General features: G+C 49.0%; 2 protein-coding genes across 3 annotated transcripts in view; both read left to right on the top strand.

Annotated features, from left to right (window-relative positions):
* The window catches only part of CHD2 (chromodomain helicase DNA binding protein 2), a 2,197,496-nt gene that overhangs the window by 332,483 nt on the left and 1,848,445 nt on the right, over positions 1 to 16,568 (top strand). The window lies entirely within an intron of this gene.
* Positions 15,979 to 16,339, top strand: LOC144825242 (small ribosomal subunit protein eS28). The gene has a single exon (XM_078684082.1). The coding sequence runs from the start codon at positions 16,014 to 16,016 to the stop codon at positions 16,221 to 16,223; it is 210 nt and encodes a 69-aa protein (XP_078540208.1). The 5' UTR covers positions 15,979 to 16,013; the 3' UTR covers positions 16,224 to 16,339.

Genomic DNA, 16,568 nt, shown 5'->3' with positions numbered 1-16,568 from the left:
GCAGTAAAAATGATTCTTCATAGGGGCATTTTGGTGGTACACCTATTTGAACTATTAGGAGCTTGCACTGTCTGCACCTGTAGTAAGAGGAAAAGACTCATTGCACCTCAACCATAGGAGAGGTTTTCAGGTGAAGTAAACGCACACATATACCCCTGTAAAATGCACATTCTAGTCCTACCCTTTGCCCCCATTCTGTAGGTCTCTCTTCTACCTAGTGTGTTTATTTAGGCATTTTGTTGCTCATTACAAGTCGCTTTGCGGCCACTTCTGGGGTTCCCTTTCCTCCCGATGGTGATGCAGGGCTCTCCTGTATTGTAGAGCTACCCTCCTGCCCTGTTCCCAGGCTTGTCGTCGTCCTCCACCTCCTTTCTATGCTCCTGTCGGCAGCTTGTCTCTACCGCAGGTGCGTGGCCCCAGAAGCCCCATGAAGGGGTGCTAGACTCCACTGGCACAACCTCTCGCTAGTAAAGCCGTTTTATCAGCAGCTCACCTCTGATGCGGTTGTCTCGGTAAGTGTCATCCGTGAGTTTGCGCGAGGTCTCTAGACAGTCTGCCAGAGTAGGGACCCCCTGCCGCTCTCTTCACTTGCTGCAGCAAATTCCCGTTTGTCCGTTCACGCCAGGGGCTCGCACCAGCCTCTTCAGGATTGCAAATCAGGCCGCTTCTCTGCACCAATTCACACAGGGCACTATTTGGGGTCACCGCCTTCCGCTTCTCCCAATACTCCAGGCATCACGGAAGTCCTCGCCACAACCATTTTCCGCTCTCGGACCGGAATCAGCGTCTGCTCACACCGGAGCATCAGAAGCCTCACCGGAGTCTGAAAATACTTAAATGGGAAGTGTTTTTCATGCGCTGAGCTAGTCGAAGCAGCCAGACGCGGATTTCCATCGCTCATCTAGACTGCGCATACATGCTTATTGCCAGCTATTCTTGACTTCAGTCTCAGATTCTCCTTTTCGGCGCTGTAAGTTTTCTAGTTTATTATTTATTCTTTTACCATCACGTATGCTCATTTTCTGCCCCCCTTTTCCTTTTAACTGATTAAGGTTACTCACTCATATTGGATCCTGTATAGCCTCTTACTCATCACTCTAGCTGCGGTTTTCTTCTTTTCCTGGAGGACTATACTACCCACATCTCTTCATCACACTTGTCATCTTCTCCTTTTTACCACACTATGAGGCACTGTGTAGGCACTGGTGAACTGTATCAGATTTATCAGGTGGGTATTTTCTTTCATCTCAACTTTGTTGGTAGTTGTTGGTTTGACGGGCAGCAGAAGCTTGCCATCCCCTGAATCCTTCGTTGCTTTATCTTATAGAATGAAGTCCTGAATTTTTCTCACTTGTCAAGCACCCACCTGTTTCCTCCATGTGGCACACCCTTGGATATCCACGTGCTTGTGAGTTGAAGAAGGTGGCGGCTACATACAGGCTACATACAAGCCTTTCACCGAAATGTGCGACGGCACTGCACCCTGACAGGAACCTCGCAGTGATGCATACAAAGAAAGAGATATTACTATATGGTTAAAATGTGCCTGATCTATTATCCCCTCTCTCTATGGACATATGAAAGCAATGCTTATTGAACTAATGTGACTGATCCAATGAAATATGTACATGGTTATCTGCTGACAATAGCCCATCCTTCTCTTCCAGGGGATACTCGTCAGTCATAAGCACTGAATTATCTCCGCCCATGTGCGGGAACTCTGAGCATATACAAATAATTACATATATATGTGCATGTTTTAGAAAAGAAGTACATAGTACTAAATAAACACACACATATACATGTATAACATAAAAATATGCAGCCACTACATATCCAATAGGCTAAGAAGCCAAAGTTACATGTATTCTCTAGTATGAAAATAATACATATACATATAATGTGAGAGAAGGAGATGCACAGTAATAGCATTCCGCAGTAACCTTTTTATTTTCATAAAAGAAAACCGGTAATAGCAGGCAATTAGCCTAAAAAAGGCTGCATAGATAAATAACATCCTTGTACATGAAAAAATAACTGGCACCTTGCCTTTAAGGCCTCAGAGACCCTGGGCACCTTGCCTTTGAGGCCTCCATGAGCCCTCTGCTCCCATCATGCACCACAGGTGACAGTTAGGTCAGTTCTTTTTTCCGGCTCCTTCTGTGCGGAACATTGAGCTTGAGCTTAACTGATTTTGACTTTTTCCAGTCAGAATTTAATTTATAACAACTTTATTCGACATTTCTTGTTACTGGTTGTATTTACCAGTCTTTTTCTGTCAATTTGGTCATATTTTTTAGTCGGAAATGCCACCTTTATTTTATAAATGTCCTTCCTGTGGGAAGAAGATGGCTAAATCTGATCCTCATTTGGTCTGCGTTGTGTGTCTACCTTCTTCTCACGACAGAGACCTGCTACCACTGTCTTCAACTATCAAGAAGAACATTGAAAGAAAGAGAAAAGATCAGACTTCTAGGTTTGATGGAGAGAGGAAAACATCAGAAGAACGGCCCAGAGACTCAGCATACCTCTAGAGTGCCCTCCTCTCCGACAAAACGGTGAAGATCTACATCACCAGATGCTAGAAGTAAGAAAAAACATCACAGCTAGTCGTCGACGTTGAGACCAACGATGCAAGTGAGATCGACGTAGAAGAAAAGATCACCGTCGAGAAGTAAGTCGACGTCGAAGCGCCCGTTGACATCAAGTCAGAGGTCGAGATCTCCGCCTCCTTCTCAAAGGTCGGCGTCAAGACACCCCAGATCACCCTCTCGGACCCATCAGCGATCTACGTCGAGGGCACGATCGCGGTTGAAGAAGTCTACGTCGAAGATGCCGCGTGTACATCGGCAGTCGACGTCGAAGAGACCAATGTGGAGGGCTTCTTCTCGCAGGTCTCCACCATCAAGAGAGTCGCCGCCACGGTCGACGTTGATGGTGGCTCAATCCGGTTAGTCGTCGAGACAATTGATGTCGAGAGACAGACAACTTGTTCCTGCTGAAGACATAGTTAGACGGACGTCGAGATCACGGCCCTCTACGTTGAGGGAAGCTTCTTCCTCGCCTGGTATCACTATTATACAGGTTACACCGGAGGGCTCTCCAACTAACAGGAATAAGTCTCCTCCTATCAACAGGGCACCAAGATGGCTGGAGGACATTAGGCACTGGAAAATCCAACGCAGGCCTTCTGAGAGACCTCCTGCCATGGAATCCTCCTGACCTTCTGCTGGTAGGTCCCCGGGACGATCCAGATCTCCGTTAACACGGCATTCAAGCTCAAAGGAGCACCAAGGTCCTGCCGATCGCATACACCAAGGAGAAGATGGAGGTCTCATACAACGACCCTATCAAGAAGGTCTTCGTATAGAGACTACTCACCTACTATCTTGTCAACGCCACCATCCAGGGTTTCCGCAGTTGATGATATTGAGACATTCAACAAGGTAATCTGTAATGGTGCCAGTAAGCTGAATATAAGTATGACTGTTCCTCAGGTGACCACTTATTTTTATTTTTTTATTTTTTTTATTGCAGAATTAGAAACCAGACCTCAGAGTGGGTCAACCAGTACACCGAATACATCATGCAACACATAACGGACTTGAATGTTGTACACAGCCATTCAGCCCACATCCCGGAGGCTGGGCGGTGCGTCAGAACCTTCGTCTTTTCCTCTGCATGAAGATGCTACAGTATCCACCCCATCCGGGCGGTCGGTTAATATCATCATTTAGTATCTGCTTTTATCCCCCAAACTCCCACCCCTCTTGCACCGACAAACTGACACATGCGTCTTGCGGGGACAACGTCAGCAGTGAACATCTGTCCCAATGCAGTCTTTCCAATACTTCTCCAGCGACCCTCTCCAGGGTCCTACTTTTATCGCTATTTGGATATTCGCTGTCATACCTCAGGGACCTTCCATCCCGCAATCTAGCTGCACACCCTACCTGTGAGTTCCCCCTAGACAGTGTCGCAGTGCCTAACTACCCCTCGTGTGTTGTCCCCCCCCCCTCCAACTGCTGCTGATGCGGGCCCGTGTAATCTGTGCCAACCCTGAAGCACGTTACCTGTCGGGAATTGCTGTCAGTCGCTTAAGCATCAAGTAGTTCCGTCCATTCAGTCCGTCTCACCTTCATCCCCCACCATGTAGTCACGCAATGCTTGAACCACTGTTTCCCATGCTCTCGCCAGATCCAAGCTTTTCTCGTTATCAGTCCTAGTAGCTTGTCGCATTCTGATAGCGCTCTCACATCTGGACCATTTCAACAGCTCATTCATCCACCTCCTCACTGACGGGCCTTCCTTAGATTTCCAGTGCCAGGTGATCTCCCTCTGAGCCAACATGAGTCCAAGGTCAATAAAGTTACTCGTCACTTTCGTTCTTTTAGTATGAGGAAACCAAAGCAGTAGACACGCCGCCATATCAAAGTCCACTTCCCTATCCGTAATCACGTTCAGGATGTCCCCCACTTCCGGCCAGTACGTCCCTAGTCTCGGACACCCCCACAACAGATGATCCAGATCAGCTGCAGGCGCCAAGCATCTCGGGCACATTGCATCATGTACCCGAAAATATCTGTTAATCCTCTCCGGGGTCAGGTATGCCCTATGGATGATGAAGAAATGTACCTGCTGGAATCGTGCGTTCCTTGTACCCTTCCAAGTTCGATTTAGAATCTGAGCTTGGGGGACTGTTGGATCTCAAAATCTGCTCCTCCAAAGGCTGACCTCAAAAAGTTATATTGGGAGTGGGTTTCTGGCAACCTCATCAGGAACCATCACCATTGCAATTTGACTGCATCTTTTTTGGAACTAAAGGATGTGGCTGTTTTTGAACCCTTTCTGGACCTAATCTCCCTGCCAGCAGATAGGTCCCTGTACTACAAATTTAGGGTAGGCACACTTCCGATTGGGACCTTTGTATCAAAATGGAAGGGAGCACACCGAACGTCCTTCTGTGCTCTTTGCCCATCTAGGCCAGAAACTGTAGCACATATACTTTTTGAGTGCCCAGACTATATTAAACCCAGGAGATATTGGCTCAAACCCCTTTTTAAACGCCTGGGAACACGTAGGCATTTGGTCGCACTACGGATTTTAATGACCGATTCCGCCCCTTTAATAGTTTGTGGTGTTTCCAAGTTTTTAAAACATTCATGGTTGATTCGTTGCAAGAGACTCTCAGTTTCAATTTAATTCATTTTTTAGCTAATTTATCATGGATTATTCCCACCTTTATCTGTTTTAACATTTAAATGACTAACGTACATTGCATTGTTTTATAAATATGTCTCATGTGTATGTATGCTTTCAAGATATCTTGCATATCGAATAAAAGCTTTCAACCAAAAAAGATTTAGAATCTGACTCCAGACCGTGTCCGGTATGGGTTTGCCTATGCTACCCTCCCATCTTGTCCTCAGTGCTAGCAGCGGTTCCAGTCCCTCATTCAACATTCTGGCGTGAAGGCAAGTCACCGCTTTGACAGTACCCGCCGCCATCACCACATATTGGCATGCCATGGTCGCTCCGGCTCGGCCAGCCCTCCTCTCCAGTGTTTCTGCAGCGCTGCAATCACTGCTGCGTGCAGTAGAAAGCACCCGTCCGGCAGGCCAAATCGCTCCTGCATCTTCCGAAAAGGGACCAATACCCCATCTAGGTACAGGTCCCCCACCATCTGCACACCCAACTCCTCCCATTCTAGTAACGGGGACCAATCGCCGCCATGCGGTAGCGCAGTCAGCATCCCAAGCGGTATTTCCGGTGCATACGGTCGGGTATTCTTCGCTCTCTTCATACTCCTGTGCCAACATAATTTGAGCGTTCGTTACTCCATCGTGAGGGCCCTCACATCTAGTTTCTGTTGCATGACTATGTAGGACAAGACATGCCTCTGGATACCAATCCCACGTTCGTGTTCTGGCCCCCTGAATTCCCTGGCGACGTGTTGTGTTAAAATCTGCAGTTGTGCCGCCAGGTAGTACAATTCAAAATCAGGGACCGCTATCCCCCCCTCTAGCTTGGGCCTAGTCAGAGTACCCAGTGCCACCCTGTGCCTCCCGTGACCCCAAAGGAAGCCAGTGACTAGCACCCTCAGTTCTTTAAAGACCCGCTGCGGGATCCATATCGGTAGAGTCCGGAAATAGTAAAGCAGCCGCGGAAGTGCCACCATCTTCAGTAATGCTACTCGTCCCATCACCGACAGAGGGAGGGAGGCCCAAAAGGCCATGCTACCCTTCAGTGCACGCACGCAACGTCCTATGTTGCCTTCCAGCAGGTCCACGGCCCCATGGTAAATGCGCACTCCCAGGTAAGTGAAGCAGGAGGGCTCCCACCTCACCTCCATCGCGAGTGGGGGGCACGGTGCGCCCATCTGTAGCGGGAACACACAGGTTTTAGCCCAATTTACCCTAAGGCCTGATAACTGCCCGAATCTAGCCAGCATATCCACCGCTCCTCCCAAGGCTTGTCCGGTGTCCGCTAGGTACAGTAAAAGATCATCGGCATAGAGTGATATATAATGTCTCTGCTCCCTGCGTGATCCCTCTATACATGACACCCGACCTTGCTCGCGCCGCCAGCGGTTCCATCGCTAACGCGAACTGCAAGGGGGACAGGGAGCAGCCCTGCCTCGTCCCCCTACATACAGGGTAAGCTGAAGATATAACCGGCCCCAGTCGCACCCTAGCCGTTGCCGACGAGTAGAGAACTCTCGTCCACCTCCTAAAGCCGTCTCCTACCCCTAATTTCGCCAACACCACATCTAGGTACCCCCACTCGAGGCTGTCAAAAGCCTTTTCAATATCAACTGATAATACCGCGGGGTCATGAGGTGACGCCCCGGCACCGTCTAATATTCGAACCAGGCGGCGTATATTCATTGATGTATTCCTGGTCGGGATAAATCCCGCCTGATCCCTGTGCACCAGAGTGGTCATGTGCGGCAGTAATCTTGTGGTCAATATACGGCTCAAGATCTTATAATTCACTGTCAGCATAGACAAGGGACGGTAAGATGTTACATCCAATGCCTCTCTGCCAGGTTTCAGCAGGGGCACCACTAGTCCCTCCCTCATCGATTCAGGCAAGCGTCCCAGTTTCTCGGCTTCCGAGTATGCCACCAATAGTTTGGGTGCTAAGAGGTCAATAAATTTAGCATAGAACTCAATCGGCAGTCCATCCACCCCTGGAGTTTTATTTCTGGTCATCTGTTTGATAGCGACCCTAATTTCAGAAACTGTTATGGGTCCTCCTAGGTCCTTCGCAGCCTCGCCATCCAGTACCGGCAGTGGGACCAAGTCCAAATAGTCACCTATCTTCGAGACCTCCGCATCTAGTTGGCACTCATATAATCTCGTGTAGTAGGATTGAAAGCGCGCCAGAACCGCAAGCTGTGAGTAGACTATGTCCCCCTTTTCCGTTCTTATACTCTTAATCGGGCACCCTCTAGGCTCTGGGTTAGCGAGCCTGGCCAGGAGCGTACCTACTTTGTCCCGCTCCGCGTGCACCTTAATGGCATACAACTTATAATCATAGCACCGCAGCCTTTCTGTTTCAGTCGCCACCACCTCCTTAGCCTCTAGCAAGCGCTCCTGTAGGTCTGGGCGTTCTGGTCTTCGCTGTTCCAAACCCCTTAACACCTCTTCCGCCTTCGCCAGATCATTCAATACTGTCGTCCTTGCATTCGAGAATTTGCCCATGCACACATCTCTCACCACCACTTTCATCGCATCCCATTCTAACGATCTCGTGGTGGTTGAGCCCTCGTTCAACTCAAAATAGTTTGCAATGCCCTGTTGAACCGTGTCACTAAACACCGGATCTTGTAGCGTGTCAGGCCGCAGCCGCCATGTAGGGACTGCTGATCTCGCCTGCTGCCACCGCACTGACACCAATAAGGGATTATGATCTGATATAGTCCTGGCTAGATAATCTGTGTGAGTTATCATAGCAGCTAAAGGTCCACTACATAGCACCGAGTCTAATCTAACATGCAGTGCGTGTATTGCTGAAAAGAAGGAATAGTCCCTAGCTTCAGGGTGTTGTTCCCTCCACACATCTATCAGTCCCCATCTGTCTTGCCAGTCCTTCCTGTGAGCGGCTAGCCTACGTACTGGGGAGTCGGTCAGGGGTGGGTGCGATCTATCCAGTAGCACATCAGTGATCGAGTTAAAGTCACCCCCTAATATGACGGGGCCTGCCAGGAAACAGGCCAGCGAGCTCGTTAAACAATCAAAAAAGCGGGCCTGTTCCGCGTTGGGGGCATATATACTACACAGGACCTCCCTACCATAGAGCCTCCCTTCTATTGCCACATATCTACCCTCAGGGTCCACCCGCTGGTTCGTAACTTGGAATGGTGTCCCCGCCCTTATCCATATCAGCACTCCCCTGGCAAATGCTGAGTATTTGGTGCCAAATACTTGACCATGCCATCTCCTCTGCAGTGCCGTGCATTCCTTCTCGGTCAGGTGAGTTTCCTGCAGTATTGCTATCTGGACGCCCCGCCGCACCAAATAGGCATGTACCTTACGACGTCTCACCATCGTTTGAAGACCACGGACATTCCATGTGATGCATTTTAAATCAGGTAACGTCCCCATTACAGTTGTCTCTACGCAGTATCAATGATAAACAGTAGGCTCCTACATCGCAGCAGTTATACCCCCCCTTCAAAACATCCCGCAAAACTCCCCAAACCCCTCTCCCAGGACAGGACCTAATAACCCAGCTTCAGCCCCGTTCCAAACCTTCAGCACAGCACACATAACACTAATCTGTGGTCGTCACCACAGAAGGCCTTAAGGGCCACAAGAGGGTGAGTGAGCGCCGACCTAGGATAGGCAGAGCCCCCACCCCGCGCCCTTGATCCCATGCTGCAGTCACAGCGCCATACCTGATAGTCCACTAGACCTCTGGAGAGTTCGTCCCATAACGGAACTCGGAATTGTACAGTTCTCTGAAATGTCACTCATTAAACAGTTCATCTGAAGTCTGTGGGGTGACCGCTGGACCCTTCACGCTCCCAGTCTCTGATTCGTCTCCTCCGGATTTCTCACCCACCTCGTCAGAGTCCGATCCCCCCGATGTCTTCTCTTGCTGTGATCCCGTTATAATCGCCGTCGCGGCCAATGCCCCTTTCCTATCTGCCGCCATTTTAGCATCTCTCAAGGTTCTTTCGAGTTTATTTCGTGTGCGAATGCGCTGTGATTTCCGTATCTGGACCGGCTTTTGCCTTTCCCTACCGCCTTTGTATGAGCGATCTGTTCCCGCACGGTACAGTTCAAGCCATGACCATGCTTCATCCGGGGTCTGAAAGAAGTGAGTTTTCTCATCCACGATCACCCTTAATTTGGCAGGGAAAAGCAAGAAGTATTGAATCCCTTCGTCTCTCAATTCTTTTTTCACTGATAAGAAGGATGCTCTGTGTTTCTGGACGGCCTGTGTATAATCCGGGTAGATCGTGACTTTGTTATTGTCCACTTGGAAGGGGCCCTGTGAGCGAGCTCTTTGAATCAGCAGATCACGGTCTTTGTAATGCAACAGTTTTACCACCATCGGCCTAGGCGGCCGGCCCTGCAGAGGAGGGCGGGCTGGCACTCTGTGTGCTCGCTCCAGGGAGAAGAATGGAGACAGCCCCTCCGGTGCCACCACCGTCCGGAACCAGTTCTCCATGTAGGTCACAGCGTCGCCCCCTTCAATTTTTTCTGGAAGGCCCACTACTCTCACGTTATTACTCCGATTGCCACTTTCAGCATCTTCAGCCCGTCGTTCCAGGGTCGCCAAACGGCCCAGGATATCAGTTAGTTTGTGCTTCACAGTCACCACCGCTGGCTTCAGCTCCCGAAGCAGTTGGTCATTGTCCTTCACTCTGTCTGAGAGCTTGGCATGGTCCGCATTCAGGAGACCCAGCCCCGTCGCAACCTGCGCTATATCTTGGTGCAGCGATTCCTTCGTCGCGGTTATCGCTTCTAGTATGCGGTCGAGACGCAGGTTCAGCCTTTGTTCCTGTGTCGATGTATCCGGTGGGGCATGGGTTCCGCCATCTTGAATCAAGGAGGTCATAACGTCGTGACCATGCGGTATACCCGAGGCACCGTCGGTAGCTGCCATCTCAATCGCTGCAGGTGCTGCCCTAGGGCCACCTTCAGGGGTCTCTCGGTGTGGGTACACCGCTCACTAATGCCTCTCAGCAGGGCTCCGTCTTCGTCAGTACAAGGGCTCAGGTCCCGCAGCCCAAAGAGCGTGTGCGTCCTCACTTCCTGTTCCCTGCACCCCCAGCCTTGTTCTTGATCCCTGAGCCCCTGCGTATTGGTATGGCCGTCAGTCGTGCGGGCCCACTGCACCTCCACCACAGGTTCGGGGATTGCGCAAACCAGTTGCAATGATCCAGCAATGTGACCGGAAACGTGCCGGCGGGCGTCGTCTAGAGCCGGCTGCGTCGGCTGACCAGGGTCGTTGCGCCGCGCAAGGCGTATAGCTCAGCACTAAACCCCACTCTGAGGTCGTGCCGTCCACAGGTCCTGGGCTGCCCAGCGGTACGGAACTCACCGCTTATCATAGACCCCTCGCAGCCTCCACCGAAGTTCAGGGCGCGGCCACAGCCGGTCCCAGATGCCCCCAGCAGCCGCCGCACTCCCCGATGGTGTGGGTCCGCTCTTGCCGCCACACAGGAGCTCGAAGACAGTGTTCTCCGGCCCTCGCGCCGGCACCCCAGAAGACCCAGCCGCCACCCAACGAAGGCGTCGCTTCACGAGAGCAGTCTGCTACTCACGCGACTGCCATGTTGGGGAGCGGGGGGATGGGCACTCCTTTCGTCGATCCCTCGTGCGGCGAATTCGTCGCGCTTCTCCAGCGCCGCTCCGGATGTATCTGCCGGCAAATCCCCGCTCTACTCGCCCTGCGAGGCAGTTGTTTATTTACGGGCTCAGTCCGGGCTCATTCAGCCCCGTGGGCAGGCCAGTTGTTTTTCCGTGCCGCCATTTTCTATGGCCGCTGCTCGGCTCCTCCAAGCTCCGGGGCCGGGCCGCCGCTCCGTTTCCGAGCGTCCGTTGGTTCAGACTCCCCCCTCCGCTTAGGCAGCACCTCGCACGGTAGACCGCGCTTTTGGGAGCTCTGACGGCAGGTTCCTCAGGAGTAATAGCGGGATCAGGCGCGGAGCAGCTCGCTCACACAGCCATCCCGGTCGGCGTCCAAGCCACGCCCCCTCAGGTGACCACTTATATCATACTTGAAACTTTGCATCATCGAGCTTCGGCAAAGCCTCTTCTTCCTTTGGTGCCAGGATTGTTAGAGCCTGCGATGAAAACTTTTTTGACACCTGCCACAGTTGGCTCGGGTCCCGCAAGAATTTCTAAAAAGTATAAGGCTCCAGACCAAGATCCTTTGTTTCTTCGGTCTGACCCGCCACCAGACTCCCTTATAGTTGCCGCCGCCAGGAACGCTCATTCCAGCACTTCCATCTCCGCTGCTCCTCCAGAGAAGGATATCAAAAATATGGACTCCTTGGTAAGGAGAATGTGCAGTTCTTCTGGATCTGTCATGAGGGTGGCTAGCGCAGCCGCTCTACTGGGACGATATGACCGGTCTCTATGGGACTCTCCAACAAGATTTTCAGAAAAACTACCCAAAGACGACCAACGGGATTTACCAAGAGATTTTACAGGAAGGTGGCCTGGTAGCATATCACATCATTAGTACAGCAGCCGATTCTTCAGACTTGGCAGCCCATGGATACGCACATGGTATTTGCTCCAGGCCATCAGCATGGCTTCGACTCACGGGTCTCCAGCCCGATGCGCAAAGAAAAATAGTCACTCTGCCCTTGAATGGCTCGTCGTTGTTTGGTTCACATGCGGACAGTGCTTAATTTGACCCGGAGCTTTCCAGTGCTGAGCACCGGCAATTAATTGGTTTCCGGTGCTCGGCACTGGCACCTAATTGTGAATATCACACTTAGGACAGTCTGCCACAAGGTGGCGCTGCTCTTGTAATTTAGAGAGGAGCAGTGTAACAGCTGTGTAGTGCAACAATATAAATGGAAAAATTACTAATACCTGCCTCCCCAGCCAGTTATTTAGCTTTGGGGACCAGGAATAATCTTTACTGTCGCATTTACATGCGAGAGCGATGGTTAGTAGTTGTTTTGGCACGAATGCCAGGGGCGATGGATGGTGCAAGCTGCAGTGGCCTCCTGGTCAGAGCCCTGGCACTTAATATTTTACAAATTAAGCACTGCATGCGGATGACGAAAGGGCAAAAATTAAAACTGAGTTGAATACCCTCAAGGCTGTAGGCCTCGAAAAGAAGAAGGAATTCCATTGACGGTTCCGTTCATATGACAAACGCCCTTTCCACCAGCGGATTCAAACCCCTAACTGGACCTCACAGACCCAAGGCCAGACACAACAAAGGTCTCAATATCAACAACGTAGACTGGGAGGTAAACACCTTGTTAAGGAAAGGAGCTATAGAAAAAGTTCCTGTTCCTCAAAAGAATCAAGGAGTCTACTCTTGCTACTTTCTCGTGCAGAAAAGAGGTCCCACCACAGAATACAGAACGATACTTGATTTGAGACTATTGAACAAATACATTTGCAGAGAGAAATTTTTAATGTTAGCTCTGCATCAAATATTCCCACAGCTTCATCAAGGGGATTGGATGTGCTCCATCGGCTTAAGGACGCATACTTCCATGTGCCAGTGTCCAAGAAACATCACAAATTTCTACGTTTTCAAGTGTCATTCCAACATTATCAGTACTCCGTTCTCCCGTTCGGGCTCAAATCAGCCCCCGTACATTCTCCAAATGTATGGCTGTGTTGGCCGCTTTTCTCCGCTAGCAAAAAATATTCATATATCCTTACCTGGACGACTGGCTCCCGAAGAGCTCATCTCCAACACTGCTGCAGGCGCATCTGTCGTGTTGCCTTCAGCTTCTCAAAAACTTGGGCCTTCATGTCAATTTAAAAAAATCAATACTGAATCCAACGCAAAAGATCCATTACCTAGGCTCCTTCCTGGATGCTCGATGGCATCATGAATCTTTATAGTTCCAAACGCACAATTTCACATCCGTCCATTACAGCAATTCTTGGAAGACCAGTGGATGCAAGTATCAGGGCGCTGGGAAGATCATGTAGTTCTCCACCAATCAGCCAGAAACTCCATCTGGTGGTGGATGAAGCGATCGCACCTTATGAAGGGAGTCCCTTTTCATCCGGACCCTCCAACCCAGACGATAGTCACAGATGCCTCTCTCCAGGGATGGGTCAGACTCAGAAAAGAGTTACCACATCTACCTGCTAGAGCAGAGAGCCATACATTAAGCTCTCAAGTCACTATTCCCGTTGTTCAAGTCTCGGTCCATTCTATTCCAAACTAACAATACGACGACGATGTATTACTAGAACAAACAGGGTGGTACCCGATTAAGAACACTCTACATAGTCTCAAACCAAATGGAACTGGCTTCTAGCAAGAGACTTGTCAATAGTGGCCATTCATCTACCAGGCTCTCTACTCCCAGGCGGACTTCCTCAGCAGAGACTTTGTCGAAGCCCACGATTGGGTTCTCAACAACGAGGTCGCTCACAGCATTTTTCAGGATTGGGTAAGGCCAGACATCGACCTGTTGGCAGATGCGGTAAACATAAAATGCCCCGTCTTCGCATCCAGATTCCCCCAACAAGGATCTCAAGGGAATGCCCTTTTGATCGAATGGTCTCCGAGCTTACTGTACACTTTTCCACCGATTCCATTGATCCCAATTGTGATCAACAAGCTGTACAGGACCAACGCCATGATGATCCTAATAGCCCCGGAATGGCCTCGCCAGTGGTGGTTTCTGGACCTCCTTCAACTATGGGAAGTGCCACACATGAAGTTGCCATGCCGCCCGGATCTCCTATCAAACAGGCAGGGAGAGTATTATACCCCAATCTCTCCTCCCTATGGTTGACAGCATGGCTCCTGAAGTCATACAATATGGACACGTACATTTGAATCCAGACTGTATGGCTATTCTCAAAGAAGCGAAAAGACCTTGACAAGGAAATTGTATGCCTTTAAGTGGAAGCGTTTCTTCCTATGGTGTGTGGACAATGGACACAATCCCATCCGGGGTCAGGAACAAGTGATTTTATCATACTTGCTGCATTTGGCTAGATCTGGTTTTCAGTTTACTTCTATCAAAGTCCACCTTGGAGCTATCAAAGCCTATAGGAAGTCCCCCAACCAGACTTCTTTGTTTAGAATTCCTGTGGTAAAGGATTTTCTTGAGGGCTTGAGAAAGGTTTACCCACCAGTCAGATGTCCTTCTTCTCCATGGGAGCTTAACATTGTATTAACATAGTTGATGGGAGCCCCTTTCGAGCCCATTCATAAAGCTTCCTTGCAGCATTTGACATGGAAAGCCGCTTTCTCGGTGGATATTACATCGGCTCGCAAGGATGGCACTGTGTTTCATGCCAACAGAGTAGTTCTCAGAACACATCCTAGTTTTTTGCCTAAAGTAGTCTCAGACTTTCATATTAACTAGACTATCACTACTTTTTTTCCGAATCCTTCGAATCCTCCGGAATGGTATCTCCACTCCCTAGATCTCAAGAGGGAGTTTTACCTAGACAAAACAAAGACACTGAGGAAATCAGAACGTTTGTTTATTAACTATGGCCCTGTTAACACCGGTTTTGCAGCCTCCAAAAGATCAATTTCGAGATAGTTTCTTGTATTTTACTGTCATATCAATTTGCCAACAAATTCCTTCCGGGAAAACCTAAGGCACATTCCACTAGATGGAAAGCTTCTACCACAGCTCTCCTGAGGAATGTCCCCATGGCAGGGATTTGTAAAGCAGCTACATGGCGATCAGTTCATACGTTTACTCGCCACTACTGTTTAGATGCTGACACGCAGGCAGATGCTCAGGTTGGGCAGGCCTCGCTGAGAAACTTGTTTGCTAATACCGTTTAACATGTGTACGTCAATTTTGTTTGCTGTTGTTTGTTTGTCGGCGAGGAAGTGGGTATGGGCTTGCAACTCAATTCAGTGCTTATGACTATTGATGAGTATCCCCTGGAAGAAAAGGATAAGTTACTTACCTGTAATCCTAGTTCTCTTCCAGGGGTATACTCATCAAAGTCATAAGCAACTCTTCCGCCTCCACGGACGAGCATTAACAGTTTATACGGTATAGTTGCATCTTACATGCAAGTTCCTACAGGTTTCCTATACCGTACAAAAGAACTGACCTAAGTGTCACCTGTGGTGCATGATGGGAACAGAGGGCTCCTGGAGGCCTTAAAGGCAAGGTGCTCAGGGTCTCTGAGGCCTTAAAGGCAAGGTGCCAGTTTTCTTTTCTGTACAAGGATGTTATTTATCTATGAAGCCTTTTTTAGGCTAATGGCCACTATTACCTGTTTTCTTTTATGAAAATAAAAAGGTCACAGCGGAATGCTATTACTGTGCATGTCTTTCTCTTACATTATATGTATGTGTTATTTTCATACTAGAGAAAGACATGTAACTTTGGCTTCTTAGCCTATTGGATGGGAAACAACCTTTACAACGCAATTTTTACAACGAACTACCATTACAACGAAAGTTTTACAACGCAAAAACTTTTACAACGCATACCATTACAACGCAGGATTTTACAACGCAAGTACCTTTACAACGCATACCATTACAACGTAAGTATTGGTAAGTATATAAATATTTTAAAAATATTATATGTTTGGGTTTTTTGGAAAAGGGGTATTTTTAGGGTTCAGGGTCAGTTTTTGGGTAAAGGGGTATTTTTAGGGTTCAGGGTCAGTTTTCAGTTTTTGGGTAAAGGGGTATTTTTAGGGTTCAGGGTCAGTTTTCAGTTTTTGGGTAAAGGGGTATTTTTAGGGTTCAGGGTCAGTTTTCAGTTTTTGAGTAAAGGGGTATTTTTAGGGTTCAGGGTCAGTTTTCAGTTTTTGGGTAAAGGGGTATTTTTAGCCTCTCTGCCTCCAGCCGCCATCATGGAAGCCAGCCGCGTGCAGCCTATCAAGCTAGCCAGGGTTACCAAAGTCCTCGGCAGAACCGGCTCACAGGGCCAGTGCACCCAGGTTCGGGTTGAGTTCATGGATGACAGCAACCGATCAATTATTCGTAATGTGAAGGGGCCAGTCCGTGAAGGAGATGTCCTTACGTTACTGGAATCTGAACGTGAAGCAAGAAGATTACGCTAAAACATTGCATTGATTTCAATGATCCTGCTACAAACTTAGACGTGAAGAAACATCTGATTGTTTGATATTCAAAACGCTGAAAACATTTTTGGGGGAATAAACTTGTTCAGTTTGGACATGTAAAAAAAAAAAAAAAAAAAAAAGGGGTATTTTTAGGGTTCAGGGTCAGTTTTCAGTTTTTGGGTAAAGGGGTATTTTTAGGGTTCAGGGTCAGTTTTCAGTTTTTGGGTAAAGGGGTATTTTTAGGGTTCAGGGTCAGTTTTCAGTTTTTGGGTAAAGGGGTATTTTTAGGGTTCAGGGTCAGTTTTCAGTTTTTGGGTAAAGGGGTATTTTTAGGGTTCAGGG

The sequence above is a fragment of the Lissotriton helveticus genome, chromosome 3_1, assembly GCF_964261635.1.
Source record: "Lissotriton helveticus chromosome 3_1, aLisHel1.1, whole genome shotgun sequence".
NCBI classification, from domain to species: domain Eukaryota; kingdom Metazoa; phylum Chordata; class Amphibia; order Caudata; family Salamandridae; genus Lissotriton; species Lissotriton helveticus.
Note: the sequence above shows the minus strand (reverse complement) of the source record. Positions and strands in the feature narration are given on the sequence as shown.

Bases quoted from the DNA above. Each gene is read 5' to 3' on its own strand.
- LOC144825242 (XM_078684082.1), top strand. From the start codon at position 16,014: ATGGAAGCCAGCCGCGTGCAGCCTATCAAGCTAGCCAGGGTTACCAAA.